Here is an 18,558-nt window from a genome sequence, read left to right as displayed (position 1 = left end):
GGCCAACACGGAGGAACTCTGAGGACATTATGTTGAGTGAAATAAGCCAGACATAAAAGGACGAATCTCATATGGTCTCACTAATATGAATTCGAATAGGTCCTAATTATTGACTACACAACTGACAAAAGCACATTTTGGCTAAAATCAACAAAACTTAGGCTGGGAAATTAAAATTACACCACTGAATTTTCTATAGCCTTCACTTTCTTGCCTTTCCTCTGGAAAAAGACTGCCAAACTGAAATAAAAACGCTCCTGTTTATGAGACAACCAGGAGGGCAAGTGATTCACTTCTTTCACCCAGGTTTTTAAGTGGCTGGAAGAAATGTCACGTGAGCTCTCATCCAATCCTCCAAGCAAACCTTGTAGGTTCCGTCATCGACCCTCTTCACAAGCAGAAAGACTGAGGCCCAGAGAGGTCAAGGAACCACCCAAGGTCACACAGGCAGGACAGCATGGCACCATAGACGTGTGTCTAGGCCCCTCAAGGATGGGCTACTGGAGATGTGGCCAGCAGGGACACGAGCGTACTGCCCCCAGGCCTCACCTGAGAGCCAGTGCTTGCCAGGGCAGCTTTCAGCACGGCGCAGCGCAGGTGGAAGGTGCAGGTCAGCTGCACTGGTCTGGGCCCAGCTAGGACCCAGGCCCTCCGGCGGGCACCACCCCTTCCTTCCCAGCTGGCTGGGACCCCACCACAGCCACCCCCACAAAGCACAGGAACCAAGGCACGTGGAGGCTGGGTCACCGCTGCTCCGCCACCACCCGCTCTCTGCAGCGCTACCACTGCCATCAGAGACCTGGCCATGAGCTCCTGAGCCCCATGAAGATGAGCATGCCAGAGTCATGGACTGAACCCCACCAGAAACAACAGGAAAGAGGTGTTGTCCTGGTTTGACGCAAGACCTCATGCTTGAAGGTGGCAGGGTTGGGGAGGACAGCAGCCCTTTAACAGGCTGGAATCCATGGGCCAGTGGGAGCCTGATCTGGAAGCGGGGCACAGGGACTCTCCCACTCCACTCCAAGAATCCCAGAAGGCTCAGGAATCCCAGCCCCAGGTGGCTCTGGAGGTGGGGGAGAAGGGGTAGCCTCAAATAAGGAAGATTGTTGAAAGCTTCCAAAGAAACAGACCCCTGAAGCTTCCCTCTTCTTCTCGCACTGGCCAGCAGCCCGTCCCACCTCTGCAGAGGAGGCGGGCAGGTGAAGGCAGGGCCACAGCAAGAACACGGAAGCTTCTTGGGAGAAGCGGAGGCTACGCAGGGAGGAGGACCCTCCAAACAGCTCTCAGTAAAGTGCTCATGGAAAGAAGAGAAGCCACTCAACTACTACCTAAAAATTAAACACTAAAAAGAGACATTCAGAGTACAAAAAGAACTCTTAAAAACCAAAAACTGGAACAGCAGGTGTGAAATACTTAACAGAAGGGCTGGAAGACAGTTAAGGAAACCAAGAAGACTGAGGATAAAAAGAACCAACAGGCAAAAAGTTCTTTCGTATCAAGAATCAAGAGTCGGGAAGTGGACTTGGCCCAGTGGTTAGGGCGTCCGTCTACCACATGGGAGGTCCGCGGTTCAAACCCTGGGCCTCCTGACCCGTGTGGAGCTGGCCCACACGCAGTGCTGATGTGCGCAAGGAGTGCCGTGCCAAGCAGGGGTGTCCCCCGCGTAGGAGAGCCCCACGTGCAAGGAGTGCGCCCCGTAAGGAGAGCTGCCCAGAGCGAAAGAAAGTGTAGCCTGCCCAGGAATGGTGCCACACACACAGAGAGCTGACACAACAAGATGACGCAACAAAAAGAAACACAGATTCCCATGCCACTGACAGCAAAAGAAGCGAACAAATAAGAAGATTCTGCAAATAGACACAGAGAACAGACAATGGGGGGGTAGAGAAATAAATAAATAAATCTTTGAAAAAAAAAAAAAGAATCAAGAGTCATCATTTACTTAAGATTCAGGATGGGAAAAATCAGACGCGTGGCAGCCTCGCTGGGTGTGGACAGCAGAAGGGGCACCAAAGCGCTCTCTCAGCCACTGCCTGGAAACGCTGCGTATGTAGACGGGGTTTGACTGATTCAGGGGAAAGCATTTGTCCAAAGTCATTAAATGGTACTAAGACCAGTGTGTTTTGTTGAGTGTAAATTTTACCTTTACAAAAAGAACTGTAAGCAAGTATTGAACTCTAATTAATAATATGCCTGCTGAAGTGGTTGGGGTAAAATGTTACGATGCCTGGAATTTGCTATGAAATGCAGCAAAATAAATTGGAGATTGATGGGCTGTAAAGAGCACAAAAAACAGCTAGTGACAAAGCAAATAGAGTAAAATGCTAATTGCAGAAACCACATAATGAAAATCTGAGCAGTCCCTATAGAATTTCTACAACTTTTCTGCATGTTTGAAATTTTTCATGTTAAAATGTTGGAGGTGATGGATTTATGCTTTATTAATATCTATCAATAAAATTTGTTTTAAAAAAATGTTGGAGGAAAAAGAAATTAGGAATTATCATGACATCAAACTTTTCCATAGCAGTACTGGAAAGCTAGATGCAGTGGAGAACACTTTCAAAGTTCTAAAGATAGATAATCTCTGATTTAGAATTCTACCTAACCAAACTATCAGTCAGATGAGAGGGTAGAAGATAAACATTTTCATTCATTCAAGGTCTCCAAAAATGTATCCCTCTTGCACTCTTTTTCTCAGGAACCTACAAAAGGGAGATGCTCCATACCAAAAATAAGGAGTGACCCAAAAGAGAAGGTGCCATGACAAAGAAAGCAGGGCTTCCAATTCAGTGAAACAGGAATAGACAACTGCCGGGATGATGGAGGAGGAGGAGTAGGGGAAGCAGAGCAAACAGAGGTAAACATTCATTTCCAGAAAGGGAAGACAACAGATAATACCCACAACTGGGGCCAGGGGAGGAGGATGGGGTCAGAACTACTGATAGATTAATAGGATTTCGAGGCAAGGAGGTAAATACCCAAATACTCAGCTTCTGGACAGAGGGAATGGGAAGGCGTGAGTACACCTGACACCTGCCCATGCAGAGGTGTGCTGTGTCTCCTCCCCTCGAGCCTGGGCTGGCATGGCAGCTTCGGCAAATGATTATGACAGAAGTAGTGTTATGCCAGTGCTTGCTCTCGCCTTTACGAAGACTGGAAGCGTCCACGACTTCTCACCAAGACACAAGGCATTCGGAGAAGCCCCTTGGCCTCCAGAGCAGCACAAAGGCCAACTCGGTTCCGCTGGTGACCTCAGACAATGCCCAGGGTACAGAAGAGTCGCCGAAGCTGAGCCCTGCCCAACTCCTGACCCGCAAAATCATGCAAAACAATGAAACTGATGTCACTGTTTCAAGCTGTTACGTTTTAGGGTGGTTTCTTACCCAACAGCTGATAACGGAAGCAGCTGGAAACGATTTTTTGTAACAAGCCTTATAGAACTACATTTGACTTTTTAAATTATATGGATCGAAAATCTGGACCAAAGCAACCTAAAAAGTTTTTAATAATTAAATAAAAAGGTAAAGCCAATTTTTAAATGTATTAATATAATACATTTAGTTATTTTAATTTTTTATTATTTTTATAATAATTAAACATAAAAGTAAAAGCCTTTTTAGCCTGGCAAATCTGCCCCCTGCACCACAGCACTGCGACCTCTGCTTCCACCTAACGCTGGCTCACCTCCTCTCCTCTCCTCTCCTTTCCTCCCCCCTCCTCCCCTTCCCCTTCCCCCCACACCCGCCCATCCCCCCTCCCCCATGCAGCCCCCACCCCAACAGCCCAACAAGCTCCAGCCTTCAAGAAAGAGGTGACACTCCGAGTAATAAGCAAGCAGTTGGGTGGGGGAGGCGAACAGACGCAGAGAAAAAACTGGCTCAGAAACGGCCTTCCTTCCTCCAGGAAAGAGCCTGCAGGGCCGCGTGGGGGGTGCGGGGCGCGGCCACCTCCTCGGGCAGCACCACTGCACCCTGGCTCCAAGCCTCGCCCGCTTTGTCTTTGTGGTGACATCAAACATTCACCCGGGTCCGACCACAGGGTCCGCTCAGGCTAGCCGCGCATTACCGGGGCGCTGATGAGCGCCTGGCTCCCTGCGAGGCACCGGGACCCTGGACGGCAGACGGGCTGCGGCCCCACCCAACCCCGGCAGCGCTCCCGCGTGAACCGTAGCTGCCGGCAGGAGTAATATCAGGTGCATCTCTACGCCCTGAGGGCCCGACTCCTACACTTAAACCCCTCCCACCGCGACGCCGGCTCCAGTCTCACCTGGCAGGCGCTGGAACAGGTACTTCTCCCCGGCGCTGTCAGCCGCGCAGGCAGCAGCAGCAGCAAGACCAGTCTCGGCCACCAGCTCTGGTGAGTACCGACATTTCTTTTCAAACTCCTTTCAGGTGCGTCCTAAATACCTGGCTGCGAGGCACCTGCTTGGGCCCTTGCTGGCCGGGCTCTGCCCAGGAGCTGCTCAGGGCCAGCAGGTGCACTGCTGGTCTGGGAACCCAGGCCCACCTCACCCTCAGAGCGTAGACAGGCTTACAGAGATTACGTCCTCATTTCTGCCATAAAATTCATACAGTTTAAACCCAAGAACTAATTCATATTACTTTTTAACTCTTTTTTACCTTAGAAATAACAATAAATTTCAACATAGGATCATAAATAGATCTAATTTATACAATTAGAAAGCTGCTACTGAAATTATCTCCTAGTTTGTTATTTAATACCTTTTAAAGTTTAAAATAAGTACCTTTTTGACATGAGTTTAGCAAAACAAAGTTAACCAAAGAAGATCTCTCTAGATACAAAAAGGATTTTTCTCTTATGTGAAGTTTCTCATAAATCTCTATGAGAACAAGTACTGAGCAAATTATAGGCCAACCCTGACCAAAGACAAACTTCATTTAGGCAAAATTTGTCCACTTTTGTTATAATAATTTCTATTTTGCATTAACCAAGTCCTTTCCATGTCTGAGCATGACTTCCCCAAGGGTAAACGAGGCAGCTTCCAGGGCTCCTGAGCTCTGGCCGTACCACAGGAGCTGGAGAGCTGAGTGCATTTACTGTGAAGAGCTTACAATAGCCACCTGTGGTCTCCTGCTAAAACTGGGAAGAGCCACTAGTTGCTTTCTGGATCCATTCTTCCAAACTATGTTTCAGAAAACTGCATTTTCCCCCTAAGTAATAGTTGTTCTGAAGTTTACCCTTCATTTTAAAGAACCGAAAGTCTAAGAGGGAGTGGCAGTTAATCACTGGAAAAGCTCAATTGGAATAAAACTCACAAATCTTGTTCTTGCAACACCCCAGTGGGTAGGCGACAATGGCGTGTCCTTGAGTTATGCAATAACGCCACATCACAATATTTTAATTATAGCATGCCCTTCAAAACGTTCTGCCTGATGAGGCTCCTTGCCAGACAGCAGGACACACGGAGAGGAATGCTGCTGCATCACCTCGGGCCGCAGGTCAGCACTTAGGACAGGCAGAGCTGCCCACCGCCACAGCAACATCCAGTGAGGTTAAGCTATAATTGCCTCTTTTGTGTCCTATCAAGGGTCTTTTAAAAAATCTTTTCCTGCCTTTTTACCTAAAGTTCCAACTCCTTAGAAACTTTTTAAACATGCCAGGGGCTCACTCTTACCCTAACAGCTGCCAAAGACTCTTGAACCTACCGAAAAACACATCAGCAATTCAGTACTTTCAGGACAAGACTAACAAAGCCTGTGGGCAACGAAACCACAGGCTGTGCGGAGCCCTGTGTGGGCGGCACACGGATGGCCGCTGGGTGGGTGGTGGGAGGAGAGACGCAGAACCCGGAGGTAGCTCGCCGTCCCCAACGGTCTTCGGGGCTCAAGCCAACCAGGTACAGAACCACAAGCAGATACTCAGAGCCTTTGAAAAGACACAGTGTGGCACTTTTAAGTACTGTAGGAGGACCTCCGTAGCTCACACTGGATTATGAGCCTTTACTAAAAGCACTGCGGCCCAAGGTCCTGAGTTCTGCCCAGAAGCACCCGCAGGGGTGGGGGCGTTTTGCTGGGCTGTGTCTGATTTCAGGACCAGCCCAGAGGGCCCTGCTCCCCAGGACACGTGGGCACCCCCTCTGAGAGGGGGTGAGGGCCGGTGCCAGGCTCCTGGCAGAGGCGGACAGGAAGTGGCTGCAGGGCCAGAGGCACCGAGCATGCGGGACAGTGACTGCGGGATTCCAAGAGACAGGTGCAAGCCCCCTCCATTTCCTGCCAAAGCCACTTCGAAGTGGAAGGAAGGATGAAAGAGATTTTGTCACATATACCTCCTTTTGGGGTCATGCTATAGTCTGAATTTTAAGACATGCTAACACTACAGTTCCCCAGTGAAAAAGAAACAACTAAAGGGATTCCACGTTATTAACATCTCAACACAACAGCTCTCCAGAAATGGAAATACACACTAGCCTGGAGAGGAATATGGGAAAACACCTCTTACCACCTTTAGGAAAAAACTTCACCTCTGAATGCAAATTCAAACTTACTATAAACAGTTAAAGTTCAGGATTATACTGTTTTGGCAACAATATCCCTCCCCCCCCCCCCCCCCCCCCCCCCCCCCGAAAGTTCAGCCAGCAGCTGCCAAGTTCAGCAGGTATAAACTGACCAGGGGCTGGGCCAGCGGCTGTGGCTCATTTATGCTTGTAAATCCGACCTGGCAGGAGGCAGCAACCACAGACGCACATCCTAACCCTAAACGCTGAGGTCCTCTGGAGCCCACCCCGCCCCACCACCTCCTGGCTTCCCTCCTGCTGTAGGCTGTCCCAACCGTGGACCCCTCTGCCCCCCCCCCACACACACACATACATCCACCGTAACCAGTGCCCCGTGGCCCCATCCCTGGCTCCCCACCCAGTTGCTGCCTCCGGGAGACACCTGTGTCCCCACTTCTCCCCTTATTGACTTAGGACCCTGCTGCTCTAGTGAGAACACCAGCCTCAGGACAAAGGAGAAGAGCAGGGCAGCAGCTCACAGACGGCACGGCACAGAAGAGCATGTGCTACTACAAAAGCAGTGATTTCCCAGATTATTCCTTTGGGTAATGCTATCACACCTTTCACACAACTTATCCCCTTTACCTTTGAGAAACCTCAAAGAACATGGGTTTTGCTTTCTTTTCTTGCCTGAAGTTATCGACAATATTAAGTAACACTGCTTCTAAAATTAATATTATAATTGTCTTAAATCTGGAGGAAATGCTTTTGTTAATTTGAGTCCTCACGTTTTAAAACCTGGAGGCAGCACATTCACTTTCACACTTGGTATCTCTACAGTTCTGAAGTCAGAAACTGATAAATGTTTTGCAACTGTCATCGTTTTGATCATGATGCTGCTAGCTAATGATGAAATCATCAGTTTTCAGACCTTTGCCATAACATATCCTATACAATCATGGGAACTCAACTCGCAGAGGTTCTCACGCCTTCGGAATCAGTGAGCATGAGGAGACAAGCCGGTACAAGTCCCGCTGACTTATCTAGCCAGCCAAGCATTCGGCTAGGATAATGTACCCACTGCTTTCGCTGCTTCCTCAAGTGAGGCAAGGAATTGTGCTTCTATCGCTCAGGGCATGGCTGCCCCCAAGGCAGGGGTTGAGCTCACAGAGAATTACTTAACATTTTTTCTTTTAATAAGGGGAAATTAGAAAGACGGGAGCTATTATCACGTTTGCTCTGCTCTGCTCTGCACAGTACACGGTGGGCGCAGCAGGCGCACAGCAAGGAATGAGTGTGCTGGGAGACACCAGGGCACAGGCCGGGGGCCTGACTCACCAGGCAGAGCCGGCCTGGCGAGCCCCTTCCTCCTCCCGACACACCCTCCCAATCACCGTCCTTGTCCTCGAGGCCAGGGCAGCCTCTCACTGTCCCAGCACAACCAGATCTTATTTCTCACTCAAGGTACTCACTTAACTCATCAAAACGTGGGGGTTTAGGCATCAGTAGGGTCCTCTTTTCTACCCAAAGCACTTCTTAGTAAATAAGGAAGCCTTAAAAAGAACTGGACGATAAAATGTTATGGTAGCAGGCAGGTTAGGGACGGGGAAATGTCATTCTTTTATTTTAAAGAAATATGAATAAACAAGTAGAGAAACCAGTGTACTTAGAATAAAACCAGATCGCTTTCTTAGAACTTTAGGTATCCAAAACAAAAAATTAAATCTTCTACCCTTTCCACTTCTATCTCCTCCCAAGCAACCTCAATCTCATCTCTAGCAGGTACATATGGGTCTGGAAGTGAACATGCATTTAAACCACTGTATTTTATTTTGTGAAACAAGTCTCTCAAATTTCCCACCCGTATTTCTCCATCTTAGAGTGTTGCTTTCCAGCTCCCAAATGTTTGGAAGATGATACTTTACAGGCAAAATTCCCAAAGCCTCAGAACTGACCATGTTCGCTTGTTCCTTAAAGCAAAACTGTAGCTAAACACAGTTTTCTTAAATTATTTCCACTTAACCTTTATTTTTAAGCTTTTTAAAAACATTCAGAAGCTAAAACATTTTCCTTTCTAATTTTTGTGTGCCTTGACCCTTGCCTCCCCAGCTCCAGTCTCTCCCCACAACAGCAGCCCTCAGGATGTAGCCCTGGTGTGGGCAGAGGGAGGAGGGAGTGCCTCAGGAAGCGCAGAAGGAAAGGGGCTGGGTGGGCCAGCCCCCAGGAGCAGCCCAGCCAGAGGCCTAAAAGTGACCACCTGGTGACAGCACTCCCTGCAGTGCCACCTGTGTTTAAAGGAGGTCCTGCTTCTTTAATTTCCCTGGAGCACAGGAGACGCAAAGCTCTGACCTGAGTGAGGCTTTTGGCATTCTGAGCATTATCCGAGGGGCAGGACAGGTATGCAGGAGGCAGAGAGTGGACGCAGCAGTGGACAGACCATGCATGGCCAGAGTGTTTAAACACCCACTTCACACTTGCTATAAATGCTCCTTTCTGGCCATGCCGGCTGCCTTTCCCTTACCATTTTCACTGGTGACTTGGGAAGTGGCAGGATGGACTCATGTTTTCAAATGCTCTGCATTGTTAAATACCCAGACGTAGAACACCCCAGCAATGTGATCACATTCGGCAGATCTGTCAGTACGCGGTTCCCACGTGTGCGCCCTGCACTGCCCTCCCCCTCGATGCCCACCGGTCTCCCCTGCATTCAGCCAGCCCTACCGGCAACCGTGGCTCCAGAAATGCCCTGCAGAGCACATGCTCGCCCGCCCTGGCACCTGTGGCTCAGTCACAGGTGTTCTCAGAGCTGACCCTACAGCGTTCTGCTGCCCGGACACCAGTGTGGAGAACGCAGGGTGGAGGAGGGTGGGGTCCCACTTCCTTCCATGCGTCCTCCCTGGCCCAGGGTCCTCATGCAAGAATCTGCTCCTCTGTTGCAGTTCTGGACTGCCTGACTCAGACCCTCAGCAAGGGGAGCTGCCTTCAAATAAAGGCGCTGCAAAAGGAAGGGAAGACAGCGCTCGCGTCCCAACAGCCGCCGAGCCCGGCTGCGTGCGTCAGCAGATCACACCACTGAGGAGGCTCGGGCTGAGACACGGAAGCAAGATGAGTCTCCTCAAGGAGCGAAAGCCAAAGAAGCCTCACTATATCCCCAGGCCCCCAGGAAAGCCCTTCAAGTATAAGTGCTTCCAGTGTCCCTTCACTTGCAACGAAAAATCACACCTCTTTAATCACATGAAATACGGACTCTGTAAAAACTCCATTACTTTAGTATCAGAGCAAGACCGAGTTCCCAAATGCCCCAAATCCAGCCCTGGAGACCCTAAGCCAACAAGCCAGACCGACTCCACAGCGAAGCCAACTTCTTCCAAGTCTATCACAAATGGACTCTCAAGCCTCGATGGGAAGCTCCGGCGCACCTTTGCCAAGGAGAGCACTGAGGAAGACTCAGGTCTGCGCGCACACGCGCCCCGCGACTCACCAGGGCCCATGCCTGCTCTCCAGACAGAGATGCCCACGCAGAGCCCAGTCATGGGCACCGGCTCCCAGGCTGCCCTGGAAGGCGTGGCCCGGCCTTCGGCCTTCGTGCCCGTGGTTGGAGAGCACAGACTCAAAGCGCCGGGCAGCGCAGAGGGGCCCGACATGCTGGCCTCGCCAAACCCCACCACCAAGGCCGCCTCCTTCCACCCCAAATCTGCATTCCACACCCCCAGCTACCCGTGGAAGGCTGGCTCGGCATTCCTCCCACCTGAGTTCCCACATAAACTTCCGCCTGCAAAGGGCTTTGGTGCCATCTCTCCTTACACGCAGCCCACACTCCCTGAGTACCCACCTCACTTCTATACGGAGCACGGACTAACGGCCCTCTACGCACCCTACCTGCTCACCAGCAACTCATCCGAGTGTGACGCCCCTTTGCTGTCCATCTATGGCCCCCCAGACCAGCGGCCCTTCCTGCCCCACGCTGGGCCCCTCCCGAAGCACCTGAGCCCACCTCCGGCCACATACGACCACTACCGGCTCTTCCCGCCCTACCACTCTAGCCTGCCCATCCCCTATGGGTTTTACAGACCAGAGCCTGCGTTCTCCTCCTACGGCCTCAAGCTTCCGCACCTGGCTGCTGGCGTCACATGCGACCCCGGCTCTCACCTGCTTGAAGAGACCACCCCGGTCTACCCAGCCGTGAGCCCAACAAAGTCAGACCCTCCAAACTCCCACAAAAAACACACAGAGTTTGAAAACGAAAGCCCGATATCCCAAGCCAAAGACCCCTCCAAAGATGGGCAGAGGGAACCGGAGGGGGCCAAGATGAGCCCCCGGGCAGGCAGCGCGGCCACGGGCTCCCCAGGGAGGCCGAGTCCCACCAACTTCACGCAGACCAGCCAGGCAAGCCGAGGGCTGTGCACCCTCTCGAGGAAGCCGGCCGCCAGCCCCCTGGTCAGACCTGAGCCTGACCCCACAGCCATCCCACCTGTGAAGAGAAGCACAGCGTGTCCAAAGCCCCAGGCTCCAGCAGGCAGGGCTGAATCTCCAAAAAGGTAAGACATTTTCCTTTTCACAAACTCCAACTTTGGTTATACTCAATTAGCTAAGTTTATACTTCCTCAAAATGCTTTCTATAAGTAATGGTCAAATGTGGGAGTTTTTGTGCTTTTTACTTTTATTAGAGAAGCTGTAAACTTACAAAACCATCATCCCATGTGTGGCACCACACTGTGGTGGAGCCCTTGTTACAGGGTACGAGATCATTTCGTCAGCGTTACCACTAACTATAGCCTATAGTGCACGTTCATTCAAATGTTTCTAAGCCAGGTTTCTGTGAGGGCTTCTCTTTGCTTCTTCCAGCCTCGACGCCATGGACCCAGGCCCTCCCACTCAGACAGGAAGCACTTCTCTCGTTGCCGAAGCCACCCTGTCCAGCCCTGAGGATGAGCCAGGGACAGCCCCGCTGAACCTTTCCAGAAGACCTGAGACAAAACCAGTTGCTCACGAACACGCACATGAGGGCCCTGCCCACAGGGAGACAGAGGGCTTCTCGGAGCCCCAGGACGTGCCTCTCAATCTCTCGGTGAAGGATCCCTGCAACGCCCGGGCTCCAAGACCCGCTTTCCACAGTTCTGCACAAGAGGCGGAGGCTACTGCTGTTCAAAAGGCAGAAGGTGGACATTGCTGCAAAGAACCAGGGGACACAGAAGCAACGGCCGCAGGCCTTCCCACTGACGCCACGCCCTCAACACCCGCCGCTGCAAAGGCCCAAGGCGTGCGGGCGACCGACAGCAGCGAGGAGCAGAAGCAGACGGCGGCCGTGGCCCTCTGCCAGCTGGCAGCCTACAGCCCGGGGCAGGCCCGAGGGGACGGAGAGGAGCACATGGCTCCAGAGCCCACCCGCCAGCACAAGGAGCCCACTCCCAAACCAAGAGAACAGAAGAGGACACATCAAAAGGATCCAGCAAAACCTCAGCAAGGCGCTAAGAAACTGAAACCCAGCGGCACAGGCAGAGTGTTCACCCTGAGAAGAAGAACGCGGTGTCTGAACGCCTGAAAGAGCAGCCGGAAGCGCGCACTGCAGCAGCAGCGTCCACGCGGCACCTTCACTTCTCTACCTGTCGTTACAAATGCCGTTTTCTTTTTCTTCTTCTTAAAAAAAAAAGCAACAATTTAGTTCAGTTTTTGTAAATATTAAGGTGCTCCTACTTTTGTTCAGAATACATTTAAATGATCCATATGCTCTCATACTGACAGGAAACACTTGTTTTCATTTTGTAAAATGTCAAATGAAATGCACAAAACTGAAAGGTAACTTTTCTGTGTAAGCCACTTCACAAGAGATCTACAAATACTTCTCATAAATATTTTAGTGCTAGAAAAAATTGTTTTACCTCTTTTTCTATAAAATCTAGCTGCATGTTTTGAAATGAAAAATTGGAAAAAAATGCCAAGAAACAATAAGTTTAGGGATTAGCATTGAAGTTCTGTATATAAAAGTGTTATGATTTATGGTGACTGGAGATAATACAAAACATCAAGAGGCTATTTATACAAATAACTTATTTCCACTAGGGAAAACACACTACTGGTAAAGAAGGCATCATGGATTTATCCTATTTGCTTATATTGTTACAGTGAATTTTCTGACCTATTCAGACTCATTTTCCACTTTTTAAAACGATGTATATATTGAGAATTTTCAAATAAACTCATACGTGAATGTTGAAGATGCATAAAATGAAGAAAAATCAAAACTCTGCATTATCCTTTATTTTGCAATAATACTCAACAAGAGGACATGGCTCAACTGATAGGGCTCCCGCCTACCATATGGAGGGTCCAGGGCTCGATACCCAGGGCTTCCTGACCCGTGTGGTGAGCTGGCCCACAACCCAGTGCTGCCGTGTGCAAGGAGTGCCATGCCATGCAGGGGTGTCCCCACATAGGGGTGCACCACACGCAAGGAAAGTACCCCGCAAAGAGAGCTGCCCCGCGTGAAAAAAGCGCAGCCTGCCCAGGAGTGGCACTGTACACAAGGAGAGCTGATGCAGCAAGATGATGCAAGAAAAAAGAGACGCAGTTTCCCAGTACTACCTGATAATACAGGACGCAGAAGAACACACAGCAAATGGACACAGAGAGCAGACAACAGGGGGCAGGGCGGGGGGAGAAATAAATCAAAATAAATCCTTAAAAAAAAGATACTCGAGTTCACAGCTGAGGCAGCAAACAGAGAGAAGGTGTGTGTGTGTGCGCACAAGTATCTGCTTGAGTGTTATCCTGGAAACCGGTGGGACAAGTGCAAGTCAAAGACTCTCCAGGGGGTCCTCAGGCTCTGAGGCGGTTAAGAGAATCAATCACCTGAAGAATCTGCAGCCTGAGGGCGGGCTGGCCTCCTGCAGCTCTGTCCCCACAGCCCTTTCACACTGTCCTTCCTTCTGCTTTACAACAGAAAGGCAGCTTCTGCCCACTAGTTGCCGGGGTGTCCAATCAGCAACACCAGGACCGCAGGGTGGGAATGGGAGCAGAACTGCTCCGTACCCAGTGCTCTCAAGGCTTCCAGCCCAGGGGAGGCAGTCCTAATGCCTAATTGGCAAAGTCCAAAGAACTAGAATCACGACTTATTTATGTGACCAAGACTTCTCAGCACTTAGAGCTATGAAATGAAAAATAAAAGTGGCATGGCTGCTGAACCGTGGCTCATTCTTACTACAGGTGTCACTCACCAAAAGATGAAACTAATTGTTAAGACAAAACTCCATCTTACTAATAGCTGTGATTCAAATATTACTGAATAACGAAATGTTCCTTTTGCTTTTTTTTTTTTGTTTTTTTGTGTGGTTTTTTTTTTTAAGATTTATTTATTTATTTAATTCCTCCCCCCCACCCTTTGTTCTCTGTCAGGTCTATTTGCTGCGTCTTGTTTCTTTGTCCGCTTCTGTTGTCGTCAGCGGCACGGGAAGTGTGGGTGGCGCCATTCCTGGGCAGGCTGCACTTTCTTTCGCGCTGGGCGGCCCTCCTTACCGGTGCACTCCTTGCGCATGCACTCCTTGCGCGTGGGGCTTCCCTACGTGGGGGACCCTCCTGCGTGGTGCGGCACTCCTTGCGCACATCAGCACTGCGCATGGGCCAGCTCCACACGGGTCAAGGAAGCCCGGGGTTTGAACTGTGGACCTCCCATGTGGTAGATGGACACCCTAACCACTGGGCCAAGTCCGTTTCCCCCTTTTGCTTTGTTTTGATGCATTTTCTAATAATTTTTTAAAAACTCAATCTAGAAGAATTTTTAATATTTAGCACCAAAGGCCATAAGGAATGCAAAAATTAAAGTTTCCATTTATTCCGTTTAGTTGCAAGGATACATAATAGGGAGGTCAATGAGACAAACACAGAAATATATCACTTGAGGATAAATTCACTGGGAAAAGTAAAATGGAAATACAGTTTCAAGGAGAAAAAAGAATGACAACATTCCTGTGAACTACTTATCTGTATGGTTTTTTGCTAGTTTTTTTGCTTGTTTGCTTTTTATTTGTAAGGGTTTTTTTTTATTGTTTATATGGGGCGTTTTTGTTTTTGTTTCTGTTTTTTAAGGTATCTAGACTGGGGACTGAACCCGAGACCTTGTATGCTAGAGTCCAGTGCTCAACCACTGAGCCAGCTCCCTTGTCTGTTTGCTTCTTTTGTTTTTGTTTTTTGTTTGTTTTTATTTCTTTCTTTCCCCTTCCACCCCCCACTGTCTATTCTGTGTCCATTCACTGTGTGTTCTTCTGTGTCCACTTACATTCTTGTCAGCAGCACCAGGGATCTGTCTCTTTGATGCATCACCTTGCTCCGTCAGCTCTGTGTGTGTGCAGTACCACTCCTGGGCAGGCTGCGCTTTATTCGCATGGGGCAGCTCTCCTTGCTGGGCGCACTCCGTGGGCATGGGGCTCCCCTTCACGGAGGATAACCCTGCATGGCACAGCACTCCTTGTGCGCATCAGCACTGCGTATGGGCCAGCTCACCACACGGGTCAGGAGGCCCTGGGTTTGAATCCTGGACCTCCTATATGGTAGGCAGACATTCTGTCAGTTGAGCCAAATCCACTTCCCATGTTTGCTCATTTTTGCTCATTGTTTTTGCTGGTTTTCTTTCGGAGGCACCAAGAATCAAATCTGTGGGAGGCAGGCACTCAATTAGTTGAGCCACATCCAACTCCCTGCTCATTTTGCTTTTTGCTGGTTGTCTGTTCAGTGTTCATTTGTTTTCTTTAGGAGGCACATGGAATCAAATCTGGGCCCTCCCATGTGGAAGGCAGGTGCTGAACTGCTTGAGCCACATCTACTTCTGCTTGTTTTGCTTTTTTGCTCATTGTCTGCTTGTTGTTTGTTTTCTTTAGGAGGTACCACAAACCAAACCTGAGAACTCCCATGTGGGAGGCAGGCATTCAACTGCTTGAGCCACATGAACTCCCTGTTTATATGTTTTTTAAATGGATAATGTACTTATCAAATTATGGTGTCTGGATTCCACTGGACATATTTAAAAGAGCAATGCAGTAGTTTTATCTTTGAACAACAGGTACTCAGCACAGCAAAGAATATTTATCCGAAGAGGCAGATACTAGCTTGTCAGAGGAAGACAGAGTTTGCCACAGCCTTCAAGGGGCTGCATGCAGCGGCCACTGCGGACAGCGCTAAGGAAGCAGCAGGAAGCCCGTGAGCCCCGTGGGCCTCCTCCCCAGCTGTGTCTCCACACACCTCACCTCACCCAAAACTACCTTGTTATGAGTCACGTCCAATAAACACGTGTGCATGAGCTCTTTGGTGTATATGCAGCTATGTTTTGGCAAAGTGCAAAATCAGGACGCCTGCTGCTTTGTGGCCACTAAGCGCCCTGCAAAAAGCAGCGCTTGCGCATGCTCACAGCCCAGGCATGCCAGCCACATGCTCGCACCTCAGGCCCAAAGGCCTGGCAGCACAATCAACTCTACAGCGAGCCAAGAGGCGCCAGGTGCTGTCTCAGATGACAAGACATGTTCAGGAACAGCTGATGGGCGCAGGTCGGGGGGTCTGCTGGAGATGCAGGGCAACCATAGGATGGGCTGGTCCTGACCCTGCTGGCCGCAGTGCTTCATGCCCACAGGCCTCAGCGCAGTGTGCAGACAGGCCAGGATAAGCCCTTGTCGCCGTCGACACACACTTCCCGGCAGGCCACACCTTCTGCAACCGTGATCCCAAGGTCTTTGTAACACAAAAAGTCTTCCCCTTTTTTCAAGTACACCACCTTCCTGCTTTCAGCATGATCCTTCCCAAGAGCCAGGATTTTCTATCTTTTCATACACAAAGTGGTGAAAAACTTTTTCACCAAAGTCCATAGCCAAGCTGATAAATTTCACTTTAACTTCATGCAACAGGAGTAGCTCTCAGAATTACTCTTGGTTTTGTTTTTAACATTTGATTTTTACTACAGGATTCAGCTCCTGTCCTTCCAGGTAACATTTCCATCATCTTAGAGAACACTTCACTCTGAGGCACTACAGCCACACACATATCACACACATCCACATACACATACTTGCACTCCCACACATGCACTCAGCAGAGGGTCACTGGACACTGAGACATGCCAGGCTGTTCCTGGTGATTCAGGTACGCTGGGGAGCAAAACAAAGATGCTGACCTCATGGAGCTTGGGTTCCAGAAGCAAAAACACAAAATAAACTGTACCTACAGTAAGTGAGCAGGCTTAAGGGTGAACGGAGCAGCACAGGAGGGGAGGACTGACATCTCAGCAGGACACTGGGATGGGCTGCCGAGGAGACAAGGAGCTACAGGGCAGGTCCAGCAAGAGGTGTACCAAGGTGGGAGCAAGCTGGCCCTTGTCCCAGGCACAGCCTGGCTGCAGGAGCGCATCCCCATCGGCTGTGTGCCAGAGCTCCTGCCCTGGTCTGCCTGGCTCTCTCTGTCCTCGCAGGCCTCATGCTATGGCTTTTACGTACAAGTCAACGAAGGCAGAGCTCCAGGCGCAGACACCCAGCATCCACTGACAGCCCAGAGGTGCCCCGCAGCCTCTTCTGCCCCTCCTGCCTCCTCCCAGAGTGGCCCTGCCCTCCCCCTCCCTGAGGACCCTCCATCCTTCTGGCCGCACTGCCGTTCACCAGAAGATCCAGCCCCTTCTCACCCTACAGTTAGACCAGCATGACTGTAACATCCCTTCAAGAACCCACCCCAGCACACACTGCACCCATGCACATGCATGTGCATAGCAGGCACACATACACATGCACACCAGGCACATGCGTGCATACACAGGCGCACAGGCATACATGCATGTGCACACCAGGTACGTGCATACACACATACACACGCGCATGCATACACAGGAGCACATGCATACAGACACGTGCATACACACATGCACACAGACACATGCATGCACATACACAGGAACACATGCAAACACAGCTGCACATACGCACACACATGTGCATACATGGCACACATGCACATCGTGCATATGTATGCTCTGCTGCCACAAGAGGGCTTCAGCAGCTCGGGGTCTCCACCGGGCCAGGCCTCAGCCGTGGGCCTGGGTGACTGGACACACCGCCCTCCCCAAGGCTGACAGTGCAACTGCGACAGTGCAACTCCACCGCCTGGACCGGGGCTGGCCACAGTCCAGTGTTTTCTGTCCTAACCCCAACCATCACCTTCAGATGCTAGATTTCACAACGAAACTCATCCTCTACCTTGATTCAAAACAATAACCACAGCAACAAATGAGCCCATCCACACCTGAGCTGACAGTGCGTACACCTGCACCTTTCTAAATGCAGCCCAACCAGGGGTCTCCTGCCGACCACCCCACCGCTCCTTCTCACCTTCAGCCAAAATGCCTGTTCTAGGGAAGGGAGAGCAAGGGCAGGGTCAAAACCAGGCGCCTCCTACCTTCACTCTGGGAGAAGAATGTTTTAACACAGAGCAAGAGAAGAACAATCAGTCCCTGCACACAGAGATGCCTCCAAATCTTGACTTTCCTTTCCAAACCAGATTTTCAACAGTTCAAAACTGCACCTAGATTAAAAGTCACGTGAGCACACCCTAGTCACAACTGAAGGCCTGGCCCCCGCCTCATGTCTGCCGCTCTGGGCAGGGACGCACACCAGCCACAGGTCAGTGCACTCTGCAAACAGAGCCACGGCTGCTGCACACACCCACAGGCCCTCCCGAGAGCATGGCATGGCCCGGCAGCAGCTCCGAGCCCGTGGCTGCTCGGCGGCACCCTGGCGTGAGGGCCCAGCAGCCTGTGATGTCGGTCCAGGACAGCCCGCAGCCGCCCAGCAGGTCCAGAGATGCTCATGCTCCAGCTCCCGCCCAGCTTCTCTCACAGGCACATCCGTAAGAAAATCCTTGTATTTAACCCTTCCCTGGCACCTGCATGGAGGACCTAGGCTCACTAGAAATGCTACACGAACACGTTCAAACCAATATGTCCTCAGAAGGACAGCAAGAAAGAATAATGCCCGGCATCAGGACACTTGGCCTATTTGAGGGCAAAGCACTGACCCGAGCCGAGGCGCACTGTGCAGAGCAGTGTGCCCTCATCTGAGCATGGACACCAGACCCCA

At 50.5% G+C, this 18,558-nt stretch overlaps 2 protein-coding genes across 7 annotated transcripts in view; one reads left to right on the top strand and one right to left on the bottom strand.

Annotated features, from left to right (window-relative positions):
- TBCD (tubulin folding cofactor D) overlaps positions 1-18,558 on the bottom strand; it is a 241,723-nt gene that overhangs the window by 136,963 nt on the left and 86,202 nt on the right. The gene's annotated exons all lie outside the window — the stretch shown is intronic.
- ZNF750 (zinc finger protein 750) lies at positions 4,060-13,145 on the top strand. Its single transcript, XM_004473757.4, has 3 exons — positions 4,060-4,359; positions 9,397-10,995; positions 11,303-13,145. Exons 2-3 carry the CDS (start codon positions 9,563-9,565, stop codon positions 11,997-11,999), a joined length of 2,130 nt encoding a protein of 709 aa, XP_004473814.2. The 5' UTR covers positions 4,060-4,359; positions 9,397-9,562; the 3' UTR covers positions 12,000-13,145.

This window comes from Dasypus novemcinctus, chromosome 21 (assembly GCF_030445035.2).
Source record: "Dasypus novemcinctus isolate mDasNov1 chromosome 21, mDasNov1.1.hap2, whole genome shotgun sequence".
Classification (NCBI taxonomy): domain Eukaryota; kingdom Metazoa; phylum Chordata; class Mammalia; order Cingulata; family Dasypodidae; genus Dasypus; species Dasypus novemcinctus.
Note: the sequence above shows the minus strand (reverse complement) of the source record. Positions and strands in the feature narration are given on the sequence as shown.